The 16,628-nt window shown below is 31.4% G+C and overlaps 3 protein-coding genes across 3 annotated transcripts; 1 reads left to right on the top strand and 2 right to left on the bottom strand.

Annotated features, from left to right (window-relative positions):
- Positions 1-555: 555 nt before the first annotated feature.
- Positions 556-7,107, bottom strand: LOC137838038 (aluminum-activated malate transporter 9-like). Its single transcript, XM_068647248.1, has 6 exons — positions 6,515-7,107; positions 4,744-4,881; positions 4,361-4,630; positions 4,119-4,255; positions 3,885-4,031; positions 556-1,303 (listed from the first exon to the last, which is right to left on the bottom strand). Exons 1-6 carry the CDS (start codon positions 6,915-6,917, stop codon positions 617-619), a joined length of 1,782 nt encoding a protein of 593 aa, XP_068503349.1. The 5' UTR covers positions 6,918-7,107; the 3' UTR covers positions 556-616.
- A 6,774-nt stretch (positions 7,108-13,881) lies between these two features.
- Positions 13,882-15,037, top strand: LOC137838036 (dehydrin DHN1-like). Its single transcript, XM_068647246.1, has one exon. The coding sequence runs from the start codon at positions 13,974-13,976 to the stop codon at positions 14,751-14,753; it is 780 nt and encodes a 259-aa protein (XP_068503347.1). The 5' UTR covers positions 13,882-13,973; the 3' UTR covers positions 14,754-15,037.
- Positions 14,927-16,109, bottom strand: LOC137838037 (heavy metal-associated isoprenylated plant protein 19-like). Its single transcript, XM_068647247.1, has 3 exons — positions 15,790-16,109; positions 15,609-15,690; positions 14,927-15,410 (listed from the first exon to the last, which is right to left on the bottom strand). Exons 1-3 carry the CDS (start codon positions 15,799-15,801, stop codon positions 15,193-15,195), a joined length of 312 nt encoding a protein of 103 aa, XP_068503348.1. The 5' UTR covers positions 15,802-16,109; the 3' UTR covers positions 14,927-15,192.
- Between the last annotated feature and the right edge of the window lie 519 nt (positions 16,110-16,628).

The raw sequence follows: 16,628 nt of genomic DNA, 5'->3' as shown, positions 1-16,628 counted from the left end.
GATTCTTTTTCTAAAAAGTATAGAGTAATTAACGTTTGTTGACAATTTAAAAAAATGAAAATAAATGCTTAGTTTAATGAGAACTTATTTTAACTAACTTTTTAGTGTAGACTTGTAATTATTTCCACCAATGATATTTGAAAGTTGTAACAAACACGTATATCTTAATGGAACCATCCATACAAAGGTAGTTTGGGGCCTAGTCCAACAAACATGCATGTCTTAGCAATAAAGAACAACTACCTTTAAAAGAGGGTAAATATTAAATGTTTTCAGGTCTATAAATATACTCTTACTCTCTCAAAACATGAGGACAGCAATCAATATCCTTGACTAGAACAACCACAAAATGTATATTCAAATCATTAATCATTGGTAAACAAATTTGTAACTCTAAAACTATCATTAATAGTTTTTTAAACTTTTTTTAAAAAACTGTTAAATATGTTTGCAGATTTTTAACATGATGTTAAAATTTAGTGAGTTCAGATAAAGAATGATGGCTTTGAGAATGAGTTCAGATGACCTAAAGAATAGAAACAGTACACACTATGATTTTGGGATTTCAGCATTTAATTTAGATCAGTCCATAAAATACATGTGATTTCTCAAATTCTCAATCCTTGACCGTCAAAACATTACACAACCGGTTCCAAAAGCCACCAGTTGTTGCTGGTGCTTGCTCAAGAGGGTCCTTAAATTTTGCTCTCTCACCTAACTCTTCGAAAGAATCCACAAGGTTCTGGAGCCTTGCCACAAACTCAATCAGAAGGGATGTAAAAGTGGCTAGAGACAAAGAACTAGCACTTTCATAGGTTTTAGATTCTTCTTTTGTCACTGCATCTTCTTTGAAGGAAATATGAGCAGGCCAAGATATCTGTTTCCTGAACATGTTTTCATCACCAACACCTACATGCACTGCAGGTATCTTCTCAGGAGGAGCTGCTTGTTCTCCCCAACCTTTTGGAACTTTGACAGCTCTGAGATCAAGCACCGCTTCACTGAGAGACTTGTACTCCAAAAAGTGTCTTTCTTCATCCACGTTCAAGAGATCTTGAGGATCACCCTCCCCTCTTGGCCTGTTTCCGATTTCCCAGCTCTCTGAATTCACGAGGAGGAAGGATTTTTTGTCAATCTTCTGCTGCAATTCTTCTGCTGCCTCGTGTACTTCATAAAGAATGTCTTCCCCGCCTAGTTTCTCCATTCTTTTTACTTTGTTTCCAAGTTCCCTTAGAATTTTCGCCCCTTCAGAACCTACCTTCTGAAGCTCCCTTCTAAAGACTTGTCTCTTCTCTGGTGGTGCCTGTTTATTAAAGGGAAGGTTAAGTACATGTGTTTCGCATAATTATAAAAAACATTCGGAATAAAAATGAAAATTTGCCAACTAATTAACTTTAAATTATCTGAAAATTTGAAGTTTCCTCTGTTTCAGGAGAAAGAACTATAAAAAAAGTAATATACCAAATTCATTGAAATCATCAGCAACAATCAAAATTATAAAAATGGCATTGTAGTCCCCAAAGTTACTAAAATGACAGTCATTTTCGTCCTTAATGTTATCAAACATCAGTCATTTTAATCTTTGAAATTACAAAATTAAGAACCAAAATTACCAATGCTTGGTGTAAGGACTAAAATGAGATTTTTCTAATTTCAGGCATTAAATTAACCAGTAATTGAAATTTCAGGGAGTAACTCGGCGGATTACTCAAAAAATACATAGTCAAGGATATTTAATAGATATATGAAGTGTGTTTTTAAGATTGGAAGAGAGTAGATAAATAGAGAAGAAAAGTTTCCCGTTATTTCTTTGTAAGAGACAATTACAAGCCTAATATATGAAGACTGTACAAATAGAAAAAACAGTTAACAAAGATAGTTAACCATTCCTAACTGACTCCCAACTAACTCCAAGACCCATAAAGTCTCAACCACATCATAACACCACTTATGCATGTTATAGATAAATTATTCCACCAAAAGTGTACCTCCAAGCAGTAAATAATAGCAATTGTAGAAGTAAAAATTAGAAGAACTGGAACACGTTATACGGATATACTGTTTTGACAAGAAATAGAAAAACGAAATGATATTTTGGCCTCATAAAGACTTCAGTTTAATGCAGTGACCATATTCAACCTACGATGATGAGAAAAGACAGGACAGATTAGCATGTCAAATATGAAGAAGTGACAACTAACACCGTCATGTTTATCTGTTTTGATGTAGAAAATAACAGAAAAGGTATTTTAAGGCAGAAACAATATACTGAATCACAGTATGTACCAGGTGCCAGTGGTGTATGGGTATACATGGGTTAAGGTTAAGACTTGACAGCATCTCTAGTTCAGCCACTAAAAATACAAGATTTGGGGGCTGAAGGGGTTAATATTGGATAACAAAGTTAAGAGCAGCTGAAGCAATAGTAATAACATTCTAAACTTCCGGACCAAAGTAATTGACAGTGGATGACAAAAAATGAAGCTAAATTCCAGTATGTCTCAAATTTATTTTTTCCAAGTCTAGGGTTTCCAATCACTAAACATTTCTCTGGTTCAATTGCGGGCATGGCCTTGCTTATGAGACAGTCATTATTTGATTGGAATAGCTGCCTCTAAATCAAAGAAATCATTGGCGTTCGAATACCAGGAATTAAGCATGTTTTGAGGAAAGTGTCTAGGGTTGTCTTTTAAATTTCAAAGTTTGGCATTTTAGAGTTTTAATTGATTAATTAATTTATTTCCTATGTTTTGTTTAAACAAATTTTATCTATAAGTGTGGTGACAAGGGTTATCTAACGGGTGTGGAGGTCGAAGTGGTGGTTGCAGAGTTGACCGACCTTATTCTTATCAGGTGATATCTACGAAGACGGACTTTATCCTTATCGGCGGTATCTACAAAGACCAACCTTATCAGACAATTAAAAGTCTAACCTCGTGCGACACAAGTAAGTTTATTTTTCTTAACTTAGGCAATTGTCAAGCCCTAGCATGTAAGGTATTTTTAATATTATCTACTAAGACCGATTTATCACGCGGTTTAAAGTCTAATCCCATGCGACACAAGTAAGTTTGTTTTTCTTAACTTACGCAATTGTCAAGCCTTAGCATGTAAGGTAATTTGTATGGGTAATCGATAAAACGTTGAGAGCAAACACGGTCATAAACCGATTAAGCAACTTATGTTGTATTGGGCGATCTAATATTTTCATGCAAACCATAAACTCACTAGACACAACTTACATCACAATATTTCCAGGTTTTTCACTGGATAAACATCTTTACCTACTCAGCTTGAGGTTGGGAGCCTATGTACCATCCCAAACTTAGGGGATCCGCCATAACTGACCCATAAAAGTAAGATATGATAATTAAATCCATTTAATTGGTGAACCCCGTTCATACCGCTAGGCACTTAGATCATTTTAATATAAATAATGAGATTAAAGAGGAGTAAGTAATAAATGTAATGAATAGAGACTAAGAACAAGGTCTTATACGAGATTGGAAATGAGGAGTGAGAAATGAGCAAATGTTATATTAAAAGGAACAATTGGAAAAGGAGAAAAGGGATGGACGGCTCTCCTCTGGTTGATGATCTCCAAACTTCTACGCCAGAACAATTATTTAAAATAGTATATCAACCTTGAAAATTACATCTTCTCTAAGTATTAAACATTTAAAACACTTAATAGAACTAATATATTCCACTTAAATAACAAACATAGAGGGAAATAAATCAAGAATGATAACAAAATTTTAAAATAACCAATCATCACAAGATCTGCATATTTAAAAAAAAATCCTAAAAATCATCCACCAAAAGTAAATACAAAAGATTATAAAGACTCGGAGTATCTGGAACAGAAAAGTTTTAAGAAGTACCTGTATTTCAGAAAGTATACATCCGTGCATAGCCATGACCATAAATGCACAATGCCTTAGAGCCCCACTTACTTTCACATAATTTTGCCAAGGATATCTAAGCATTTTGTATTTACCATGAGGTGGCTCCCATACAGCAAAACCCATCTTCAATAAGAAATACGTATTAATGAGTCAAAAAGATTATCAATATTTTGTTGTGAAAGTGAAACGGACAACAAAAAGACAAGATACCAATGCATCCTCTGTGCTTGTAGATTCAACAGCTGATCTGTAGCCTTTGTAAACCACATCCTCTGCAGCTTGGTATGTAAGAATTTTTGAAGGCACTCTCTCGTATTCAACACAATTAAGATAGTTATTTAAAACACCTGAAAAAGAAACCAAACAACGTTATTCAACCCAAGAAATGAGATTACGAAGCCACACTAAAATATTACTTGTTACTTTATTACAATTCCACAAACTAAGACAACCTTCCAATGATGCAGCAACGCCCGTGAAATTTTTTGCCACAAGATTATGCAGATCCTCACCAGCCCATATTGGATATATACATACATTTATCCCGAGTGCCACAGCAGCACCAAGGGCAATGAGCAAAAATCTATTTATAGCTGTTTGAACAAACTCTCCTGTTCGATACCCTGATACAATAATGTAGCAGTAGGTGATCAAGAACACACGGAAACCATATTCATAAGCCTTCATTGTTGGATATTGTTTTGCATATGTGGCACAAAATCCTGACATTCATACACAATAACAATGTCAGAGAAAAAGGCACACTCAAAAAAAGAAAAAATCTGATGAATCTTTATCAACATGATAAGAAATAGAAGTCATTCAAGTTCCTGACCTACAGTGAAGATGCTAACAGTTATGATGAGCTCTTCCCATTTTCCAGCCAATTGTGATAAAATTCCCATTCCCAAAGCTAGACCTCCAGCTAACAAAGTTCCCAATCCTCTGTTAAGCCCTTTGCTAAGAGTTGCCCCTGCAGGAGTACATTGTCACAAATTATTGCTTGTAACTGAAATTAGAATTTACAAATAAATGTTTTACTTCAGCAAATGATTTATGATCAAAATATTGGATTTAATAAAAGATGAAGTGCGTGAATACAGTGGAATTAAATAAGTAGAGCCTTTGGAACATGCAGCAGAAAAAATTATAGTCTATGATTTCATTCATTACAAGACAGAAGAAACTAGGGAAAATTATATGATTTTTTTCTCTGATTAAAATTAGAATGGCATTTGCCTATGCTCATAAATTAAATAGGAGAATTCTACCGAGTATCCTTAAGAAATCTTTAAGGAAACAAAAGTAAAATATATTTTTAATAAAGAAAACAATATTACTTTAAAAACTCAAAATAATATTTAACAAAAAAAATTGAATTTTCCCACTGCCCTCAAGACACTGGTCAACAAGTATTTTTCCTTAGATTAGTTAGCACTAGTTTCCTGGACAAACTAACTAAATTAACAGAACCAACGTATCACTCTACCACAATCAAAGGTTTAAGGCTTTTACGCACTGATCCAGGCATATTCTTCGCCAAATTCCCTTGAGGAAGAGGAATTAAAACGCCAAAAACGAAAAAGAAAATAAAAATAGCAAAACCCTTTTTTTAATCCATAGCTTATACAAATGACAATAACTTGGTCACAGAAAACACATTAAATTAATTAGGTCCTATAATTAAAAACAAAAGAAAGAGAGAGATCAGTTTGGTTCTTAATAGCAAGTTCCAATTTTGTGTGTTACTTTAAAAGGAATAAGTTCGTGCCAATTATACCACTCACGTGCAATTCTAGACACCATAATAATAAGTGTCTGTCTGGAAAGAAAAAAAGTACAAGGAAAGAGGTGTACTTTTTACATGTTCAAAAATAACACTATGATTGTGACGAACATCATGAGTATATATAATGATAAGAATTTAATTCAGATATATAACAATACAAAAGTTTTCTACACCAACCCTCAATTAGAAAACAGACTCAGGCATCCACAGTGTATTTATGTATATAGTACTTATTATTCAACCTTCTTTTTGGTACAGATATATTCAACTTTAAATTTACTATAATTTCAATATTTGCTAATCTAATCTTAGCAAGCTGAAATCCAAAATATATTTACAGTAAAAACTCCACGATAATTTAGGTGAGGAAATGTAATTTTTATTTTTGTGTATTCTAAGGAGAAATACTCTTGGCTAAATCCCACAAGACACTATAAATAATAGTGTATTCAACACTGTAACTACATAATAAATCCAAAAAGAGACTCAATCCAAACAAACCCTAATAATTTCTATTTAAAAATCAAAATTTGAATTTGAATATAAAAAGAAAACAAATGAACCAATTTTCGTGGGGTCAGCTAGAATCTCGACTTTAAGTGAGCAGTGTGAATTAAAAACACAAGATTAATTAGTAATATCAAATTTGAATTTACATCCTAAAACGTTAACAAAAAAATCCATGTGGTGGTTTTGATTTCAAATTCAAATATTGACATAATCGGACAAAAAACTTTGTCCGATAACATTTTTCACAGATTCGAATTGGAAAGAATTCTATGCAGTGGAAAAAGGAGAGTAGATTGAAGGTTGATACCTATGCTGAATTCGAAGACCACAACGACGGTGAGAATGGCCCAAACGGAGTATCGACTAATGTCCTCAAAGGGCTTTTTAAGGAAAATCAGAAGCGTAAGGAGAATGAGAGCGAGTCCCATTTTGGCGGAGAATATGATCTTCCTGGGATCAGACATCCCCATCTCCCACGCTCTCGCCGCCACGCGCTTCGCGCTCTTCCACGTGCCGACGATCCCGTCGGAGACAGCGCGGTAGGAGCAGCATCGCCTGGGCGGCCAGTTGTCCTCCTCGTCGGACTCCGGCAGCGCGATCCCAATTTGGGAGTAACCCCCGCCCTTCATGGAGAGTAGCCTCTCCTTCTTCTCGGCGAAGCTGTGACGGAAGGAGCCCAGCTTGGGCATCCTCGCCGCCGAACTCATCATCGCCGGCGAATGAAAGGAAACGAGATTCTGAGAAGATTAAGTAAAAGCGAACGCGATTTTGGAGATGATAGAAAGGTGAAAAAGTGCTTTGGAAACGTGGCGGTGAGAGAATGCTGCGGAAGTTAACTTATGTAGTGTTGGTTCGTGCCAATGAAGAGTCATCATGGATACAACGTGACTACATGTATATATGTCTACATGAGTCTTATATTGCATTATATAATGAGATACATTATTCTCTAATAAATCAAATTTAATACAATAAATAATTTATAAAATTTAATACAATAAATAATTTTTTTATTTTTTAATAAATATGTTGGAGATCTAATATCGAGTATAAACGATGTGAATGCAAACTTCATCTTATTATATGATTTTATGGAATTGAACTAATATTAAAGTACATTTTGATATTTTTTAATTATTTTTTATAGATACAATAAATAAATATATATATATAAAGTTTAATAGTTTATTAATCTAAAGTACTTAATTTTTTTTTTATGTAAATTTGACTACATTTAATAACTTTAGTAAAGTTTAGGTTAATTTAAGTAAATATAAAAATAATATTTATTTTTTATTAATGTTAAGTATTTAATGATTAAGAACTATTTTAAATGTTTCGGTTATGATATGTTAAAACCTCCTTTTACAAATATATGTATATGTATATCATAAATATTAATGTAGCATTTAATATTATAAATTGTGTATTTTAAATATTTAAATAAGTATGTTCATTCAATATTAAAATGTTTTATTATTAAATATATGATTTTTTTATAAATATATTTCAGTAACATTTTGAGGTTTAACCTTACACTAATTTATTATCTAGTAAAAGTCAAACAGCACATTAACTAATTATCTCAAAATCATAGTATTTCAGAGTGGGTCTGCTGCACCACTTTCCAAACTAAACTTCCTACCAAACTCTATGAATAATAGTACAATTATATTTTTATATTTTTATTTTAAATTAAAATAATTATGTTTTATTTTAAAATAATAATGTTCTATGAATAAATATTATTATGTGAAATATAATTTATTTCGGTAATAATTTTTATTGTTTAGAACAAAAACAAGTTCTAATTTTACATGTAAAACTGGTAAAAATTATTTTAGGTTGTGACGATGATTAATTATAGAAAAATATGTGATTAATTGTAAAATAATATGTTATTATAAAAAAAATAAAACATATTTAAATCATTACTTCTTTTGAGATTTTTAAAATATGGAAAAAAAATGCTTTTGACTTCTGAATATGAACTTTAAAATCAAATAGTTGACTTCTTTAACATACTAATTAAAATTGCTTTAGTGTTCTAACATCAATTCCTTTTATGAAGCTGTTTTTCTTTGAAAGCATTAATTCTCATTACCTATTTTCCCCTCCATTGCAATATTATCTTCTTCTGTAATTTAAAATTTTTACAGGGTTGATATATGTTTTCTTATTACTTTTATTATAAACTTTCTATTTTTCTAATATTACTCCTTTTTTAGCAAATTCTTTAAGAAAAATCTACTGTTACGTTCCATAACCCTAATGAAATAAACTATTCTGAATACCATATAAACATTTTTTAAATCAATGAATTTATACGTCTAATAATGAACAATCACTCACATTAATATATATTAAAAACAATTAATAAATAATAATAATAACAATTATAAAAACTTCTTACAAATTATGATTATTATTATGATTATTATGATTATGTTGTAAATTATAAATAAAATTTACTTGATTATTTTTTTATTTTCATCATTTACATGCACTGAAGTACTAGGATTACGACTTGCCGACAATGAACTATAATACTTTTTTTAATTATATTTTGATATAATATATAATTTTAAAAGATATTTCTTCTAATATTTTCGTTTTCTTTCATTTAATAATTATAACAACTTATTCACCTTTTAGTTATTATATCCAACTAAAAAGGAATAAATACGAATGTAAATTCTGCATAGAGAGAGGAGACATATCCTTAATGATTTTGTCCAAGAATTTTAATTATTTTAATGGATAACTAATTTTAATCATCAAATTTATTGAAAAAAATTGAATGATGGGATAGAGACTCCCTTATTGGGTATATATGTATGGGTTTTTATATGTAAGTGTGTATATGTATAAAGTGACATACACTTTCTTATAAGGGAGTAATATGAGCTACATAATTATATAGAAATAATTACAAGCTTTAATAAGCTATAATTAATTAAAACTACACCTTTTAAAAGTTATACTTAACCGTGTGTTTTTAGTCTTAATTATTTATGATAAAATATAATCATTAATGTTTTCTTTATTGAGTAATATATATATATATATATATATATATATATATATATAATAAACAATTAAAATATGTTTATCTATTATTCTACTTTTTCATATGGAACATCTACTACTTTTTGTGTAACACACTATTATCATAATCGATAAATACACACAAATAAGAATAAGTTAGAATTTTAAAAAACATTCATGTCAATACTTTTATTACACGCTAATAAATATATCTTAAACTTCCATTCTCAATAATTTATACATACTATAGAGTCAAGTGTTTTTCATAACATCTATAGTCTATGTCTGAAATACATTACAAAACATTTGACTTGTTCTCGCCGGTTGACTCGGTTGTCGTTGACTCCAAAGGCAGATGGTGGCTCCTCCTATTTTCTGGTGGTTTCAGCTCTCTTCTTGGGTGGTTGAGAGTGGCTCCGTTGAAACATAGGGGACCCTACCTGTTGATTGCACTCCGATTATCAAGTCAGTACTGGGCTAAGAAACAGTAAAGTATGTAAAGCAGTTTCATTCTTAAAAATGGTGTACCTTTTCTAGGGTTCTTACCACCCTTTATATAGGTTGTATCTAGGTCAACTCTTTGTCCCACGAGGATCTTTCCTTTAATGAAATTAGGGTTACTGGTGAGGCATCCTATGACGCGTTGCACTAGCTTAGCGCAGCCGCGACACAAGACTTGCCTCTTCTGGAGTGCAAAATCTCTAACAGGATGGGCGTCAGGGTACCAACTCATGTACCAGCGCTACAAAGTCATATGTTCTATGGATGCCCTGAGTATTCACGTGTCATGCATGCAATCTATCCTTGGAAACCCTAACCCTAACGGGTCTTAGCGCCTCCAAGGATTATTTACTTGTGCTAGACTTGTACGTGCTATACACACCACATGCATGAATCCTCTCGTGACTTAGGTCCCTCTCTCGTATAGATAATAACTCTTTATTATCTTTGGGGCCCACCTACGTGGCCCATTAATGTGACTGGACCGCCGAGATCCGAGGTCACGTCTGATGCCGATTTCTTCAGCCAATGTCTGAGGTCTGACCAGTACATGACTTTACTTCTGAAAGACATATGCGATGAATTTGACTGAGAGATATGCATCATACATAGTATCTTCACAATATTGTATCTCCAACATAACTACATTAATAGGAACCAAGTTCTTTCATATAACAAGGTAAATTCATGTGACCTGTCAAATAGGCTATTTTTTCAGACCACAAACTCATTCATGGGAACCTCTTTCAACTCTCACCACCTAATAATCTTCCTCTATTTGATTCTAATATATTAGTAGAGTGAAGATATCTCCTTAATATGAATCTTGAATTCAATATATATACTATATATATCAACATAGTATTTCATTTCCTATTAATAATTATATCTACATCATACTTCATATAATATACAAGGTATTCATGCATTTCAAATTTAATTCAAATGTCAATAACATGAAAACTTTCTCATCTTTTTTTTCTATAAAACAAATCAACCACACATTACATAATCTAATACAAGATAAAAACCCTTTTTGTTACAAAACTCCTTCATACATATACATCCAACTCAATTTAAATGCTAATAAATTGAATATCAATCATTACATTATACTAATGTTTAAATAAAATACCTTAGTCAAATATAATAACATAGTAAAAGATAAACAAATTTAACAGTAAGATATTATTAAAATCATGTTTTTTCAAAGTTCAAAAGACACTCTCTCATCTTCTGAATTACGCACGTGTTTCAATTCACTCATTCATCATTCTACTCACACACTAACTAAAGTTCTTTGATTTTAATTCCTCGAATTTCTCTCCACCAGAGTTTGACTTGTCTTTTGGAAGCTTTTATTTAAAAGACTTGTCCCACGAATTCGACTCTTCAAATATTAAAGCTTTCAAGTTTTTAATAAATTAAATGTTAGTTGAAATCATAAAAATTTGATTGATATAGTTTAATAAAAGATTTTGAGTTGAAATCATAAAAATTGTAGTTATTTTAATATTTAAAGATTAAATAATACGTTTCCAATAAAAAAAAACACATTTGATTTATGCAAGGAAAATATGTTAAAAAAAATTCTATTTATATGCTATTTTCAGATAATAAAGCATAATATTATTAATTAGTTTTATTAAATTTTTAACACGCTGTTAAGAGATTAAAATATAAATAGTTTTACTTAATTTGTGTGATTAATTGTTCGTTAACATGTATATATAATTTAGGTTTAACTTGATACATAGATATATGATTAAATTTCAAAAGCTCGCACGTTCGAGAAATAATAATCGTAGTGGAAAGAACTCATTTGATAAAAAATTAGTGTGAAATTTCAAGGAATTAATAATCGAGATTAATATTTAATCTAGTATACCAGCTGAAATTCCTAGGAAATAATATAATTAATTTTTTGTTATAAAGTTTCCCTATAGCTCATCATACATTAAATAGTAGATATTTATATTTTAGAAAAAAATTGGCATTTTGTTTTTCAGTAATTGAAGAGATGATCAAGTAATATTTATGTGAAAATAACAATGTATTTAATTTTCTCTTTCAGTTGTGTATTAAATTTAACTCCTTATAAATAAATAAAAATATTACTGAATAAGCTTTCACTCTTGAATAAATTATTCAACTCATTTATGAATAATTTAAATATAAAAATATAAGGGAGAACAAATATTTATAACTATTTATTGAAATCTTCATCATCTATTTTACTGGTGGACTTTTTATGAATTTAAAATAAGAATTTTGTTTAAAATGTTCTTATGACTTTTAGTATTTTATACATTGACATTTTAAGCATTCTATTAAAGGAATTGTGTTTTTTTTTCTTCTTCAATTTTTTATATTACTGACTTTTTTCTATAAAAAATAGTTGGACATGATATATAATATTATATCAAGTTTTTGCAATTCAAAACCATTCATTCTCTTAATTCTAATTCGTTGACCCAAAAAAATCATTTTATTTTGCTGGTTAAGTGCTTTTGTTTTATCATCGCGTAGGAAACAAGACGAACTCCAATTTTGATAAAGTGTTTTGATTAATTTATTTTATAAAAAATGTTTTATTGTTTTCTAAAATAAAATCAAAACTTGATTCTTCAAACACAAATATTGTTAAACATTTCACAATCCACGTTGAAGATCCACTGTAAATAAAATATTTCCACAATAACATATATATTTCCACATCTAATAAAAGAGTTAATACTTGTGTGGGAAAGACAAAATAAAATTAGTGTAATTTTAAAATTTAATTCTTAAGATAAATGACTATAAATATTCATACTTTTCAATTTTGATTTTTTTTAATAAATTTACAATAAAATTGAGTCATATTAAATATTTCACCGATTAAGGTAAAATTAATTGATGATATGTAAATGGATATAAACATCATTTAATTTTAAACTTGAAATTTATTTCTTTAATTTCTAAATTTCAATTAGGAGATTTTTTTATATATATACTTATAATTTTATATAATTAAAGTCGAAACTCTCTCTATTTAATTTATTATGAAATTTCATTTTTAAGATAAACTTGTATTATAAATCTAAATAGAAGAATATGGGTGATTCTAATTAGGTTTATGAAAGTTGTAATGTTCAAAATATTAATGTAGTAAGTATGGGTGGCTAGATTTTTCGAACTCCTTCACATTGATTAGGGAGGTTGTTCATACCTAAAAGTTTTACATTAATCACAACTAGAAAAATTTTTATATGCATTTTTCTTCCTAAAATCATCATTATATATTTTCATAATAAAATTGTGATAAAATGGAATCTAAATATCAAACAATAACTAAGAGAAATGATCTAACTGTATCTAACATATAGGTGTGATAATCACACCAATATATAAATGTAATTCATGAATCATTATTAAGTATTATAGGAGAAAAAAATTATAGCATAAAACGTTTTACCTATATTTTGTAATCACAAATTATTATATATAATATTACTATTAAATTTTAAAATAAATATATTAAAAATAAGTTATATGCAAATCAGTATCGAAAATTTAAAACGTTTAAATGTAGATTTTTGGTTGAAAGGTTATGGTATACAAAGTTTTATTTTTAATGTGTGTATAGACAAATTTTAAGTTAATTTCACTTTTTTATTTTTCTTTTTAAAAAGTATTTAAAAATTTAAGACATATCTAATTAATGGAGGGTTTTTTATGATAATTAATAGGATAGTGTCTTACATTTCAATAAATTAATATTTTATTTATTTTTTATTTATTTTTAAATTTAAAATTCTAAACCCTAAAATTCAAGAAAAGTTTAATCATAAATTTTCCGTGGCTAATTTTGGATTGTGGTATCTTTATCGAATTGTCACAGGTGTCACGTTCTTCATACCTTTCACTTGGGCCTTATCCATTTGGGCCTCTTCCACCGATCCACCAAGTAGAGCCCGCACGTGTCATTCCTCAAAACGACAACGCAACTTTCACTTGAAAAACACACCAACACGTGTCCATGCACGTGGCAGTTGCTTCGTGAAATCCACATGGCACGTGTCATGCTTTCAAGAGCCTTGACCAGATTTTCATGCTTGGTTTGTCGTATAAAACCCCATGCTTGCATGCTTCTCTTCATCATCAACAGCATCTTCAGACAAACACAAAACCTCTTATAAACACATAAACCTATCACAACAACAACAAGAAAAATCATGGCAAGTTATCAGAAGCAGTACGAGGATGAACAGGGTCGCAAGATCGACGAGTATGGCAACGTTGTCAAGACAACTGATGAGTTTGGCAACCCGGTTCATTCTACTAGTGTCACCTATATAGCCACCACTGGAACCGGTCGTGTTACTGATGATACTAACAAGCAACATGATACCAGTAATACCAGTAATCTTTACGGTGTAAACACCGCTAGACAGCATGGAACTACCGGTGGTTTTACTGGTGACACCGGTAGACAGCATGGAACTACCGGTGGTTTTACTGGTGACACCGGTAGACAGCATGGAACTACCGGTGGTTTTACTGGTGACACCGGGAGAGAGCATGGGACTACCGGTGGTTTCACTGGTGACACCGGGAGACAGCATGGGACTACCGGTGGTTTTACTGGTGACACCGGGAGACAGCATGGGACTACCGGTGGTTTTACTGGTGACACCGGGAGAAATCATAAGACTACCGGTGGTTTTACTGGTGACACCGGGAGACAACATGGGACTACCGGTGGTTTAACTGGTGACACCGGGAGACAGCATGGGACTACCGGTGGCTTTGCTGGTGACACTGCTGTCGGTGGTGGTCCTTACGTTGGAGACAACACCGCTGACACAGGCACTGGTCCTAGAAGTGGAACTGGTGGTGGTTATGGAAGTGGAACTGGAGCTGGGTATGGGAGGGAGCATGGAAATGAGGAGAAGAAAGGGATAATGGACAAGATTAAAGAGAAGATTCCAGGAGTACACAGTGACAACAAGTAGAGACATCGTGTGTGTGCATGCATGCAACATATATAGTAAAACATATGATCTTGTTGTGTTTTTAATAAGTTTGCTGCATATATACGTACACATACATGTCGTGTAATTGTGGTGGATGTTGTATATGGTTATTATAGAGTATGGAAGAGGAATAAAAGGTGCATGCATGCAAGGGAAAGAAGGCATAAATGTTATGCTGATGCATATGTAAAACCTACCCTGTTGTAAGGGTGCTTCAGTTGTGTGTTTTGAATTTTCAAATGAAGCAACTTTTTATTTCTTTCTTTTGATTTGCCATTAACATAAGGTTCATATGCAGTAGCAACCTAGCTAATTCAAAAGCTACCAGCTAAATAACTTCTTCCCAACAAATTATAAACACACCCAAACTATTGACTTCACAAGTTGAATACATATGTATGTATATTCTCTGGTTCTGTCAAACCAGACATGTTTCTATCTGATTCTGGGTGGTCCAATTATTGGTCATTGGTTTCTGGTCTTCCTCTTCATTGCTGTCGCTCAAGTCTTGTATGTCTAGAATCTCAACTCTGCGATTAGTTTTCTTCTTTATCTTGATTGCCACATCTTGGGGGATGAACCTGCCACATACCACTACGTTTGTCTGCTGCTTCTCAAGGAGATGACTATCCAACTCTAGCACAGTCAGAAATAAAGAGAATCTACAGTTTAAGAAGCTATTACCATGAAATTAAGAGTGATCAATGATGTCTAAAGATATACTTTTTGGATAAAAGTTAGAAAAGCATTTTTGTGAAATTTCAATACAATTTTTTCAACAAGAAAAATGTTATATATGTTACTGTCTCTACTGAAATCCAAACATGATCTAACCTGGCATATCAAGAATGGCTCTCTTGACTTTTCTGTAACATCCATTACAATCAATATTGATCCTCTTCACCATGCAGAAGTACTGCAAACCCAAAGGAAACAAAAATGATTCAGATGGTATTTTAAGCATTTATGGCTTCAGAACTATTGAGGTAACCAAAAGATGGTGATCAGTGCTTGCCTTCACTGTCATGAAACCGATCAATTGGCAATTAGGAAGAGATAGAGAGACACTTAGAACTGGAATTTGAAAAATCCAAATAGTATGAATGAGCTAGCAAAAGAAAAAGGATTCTTAAAAGGCATGCAACAACAAACTTTGAGAGTCAAAAAGTGTTTATAATGAGCTGGTTAGCATTTTCCTTGACACTGATGCTCCTTTTAATTTCTGAATCTGATTCTTTCTGTGACTAGCTAGGCAAAGGGAGGCTAATGTAGCACAGTTGTAGCTTAGTTTGTCACATTATTCCTGACTTCTTTGTTGCCGTTTTGTGCATGCCACTACATAAACAAAGGAAAACATACTTACTTCCTGTGCTTGTGCTAGTTGAACTTATCATTATTTAACATGTAAAATATGTTTTATTTTTATTGTCAAGCATTTCACATTTATATAGAGCAAATGAATATCTATCTTGCCAGGTTTTGGTCAACTCTATTTTTGTGTTTTTTAAATTATATGTTTTGTAGAGACCTGTAAACTGGTTCCTCACTTGACTTCTGTTTCAGATTTGACAGTTATGTTCTTATATTTTTCCTTTAAAAATAACAATTAAAACAATTTTATCATGGAAGTATACCATGCTAATTATGCATAGGAAGTAAATAAAAAGGAAAAAGAAAAGAAAGGAAAGGCAGGGATAGGATAAAGATTGTTGTGCACATTAGTACTGGTTTTTGGTTTATTAGTATTCAACAAAACATCTTATAATTAAAGTTGAGAAAACTTTACAGTGAGAGATTATTGACTTCTTTTAATAATTATTACGACTTTAAGTCTAAAACCGGCTCAATGGGGTG

Source organism: Phaseolus vulgaris, chromosome 4 (assembly GCF_000499845.2).
Source record: "Phaseolus vulgaris cultivar G19833 chromosome 4, P. vulgaris v2.0, whole genome shotgun sequence".
NCBI lineage: Eukaryota > Viridiplantae > Streptophyta > Magnoliopsida > Fabales > Fabaceae > Phaseolus > Phaseolus vulgaris.
The sequence above is the reverse complement of the archived record's forward strand: the minus strand, read 5'-3'. Positions and strand labels throughout refer to the sequence as shown.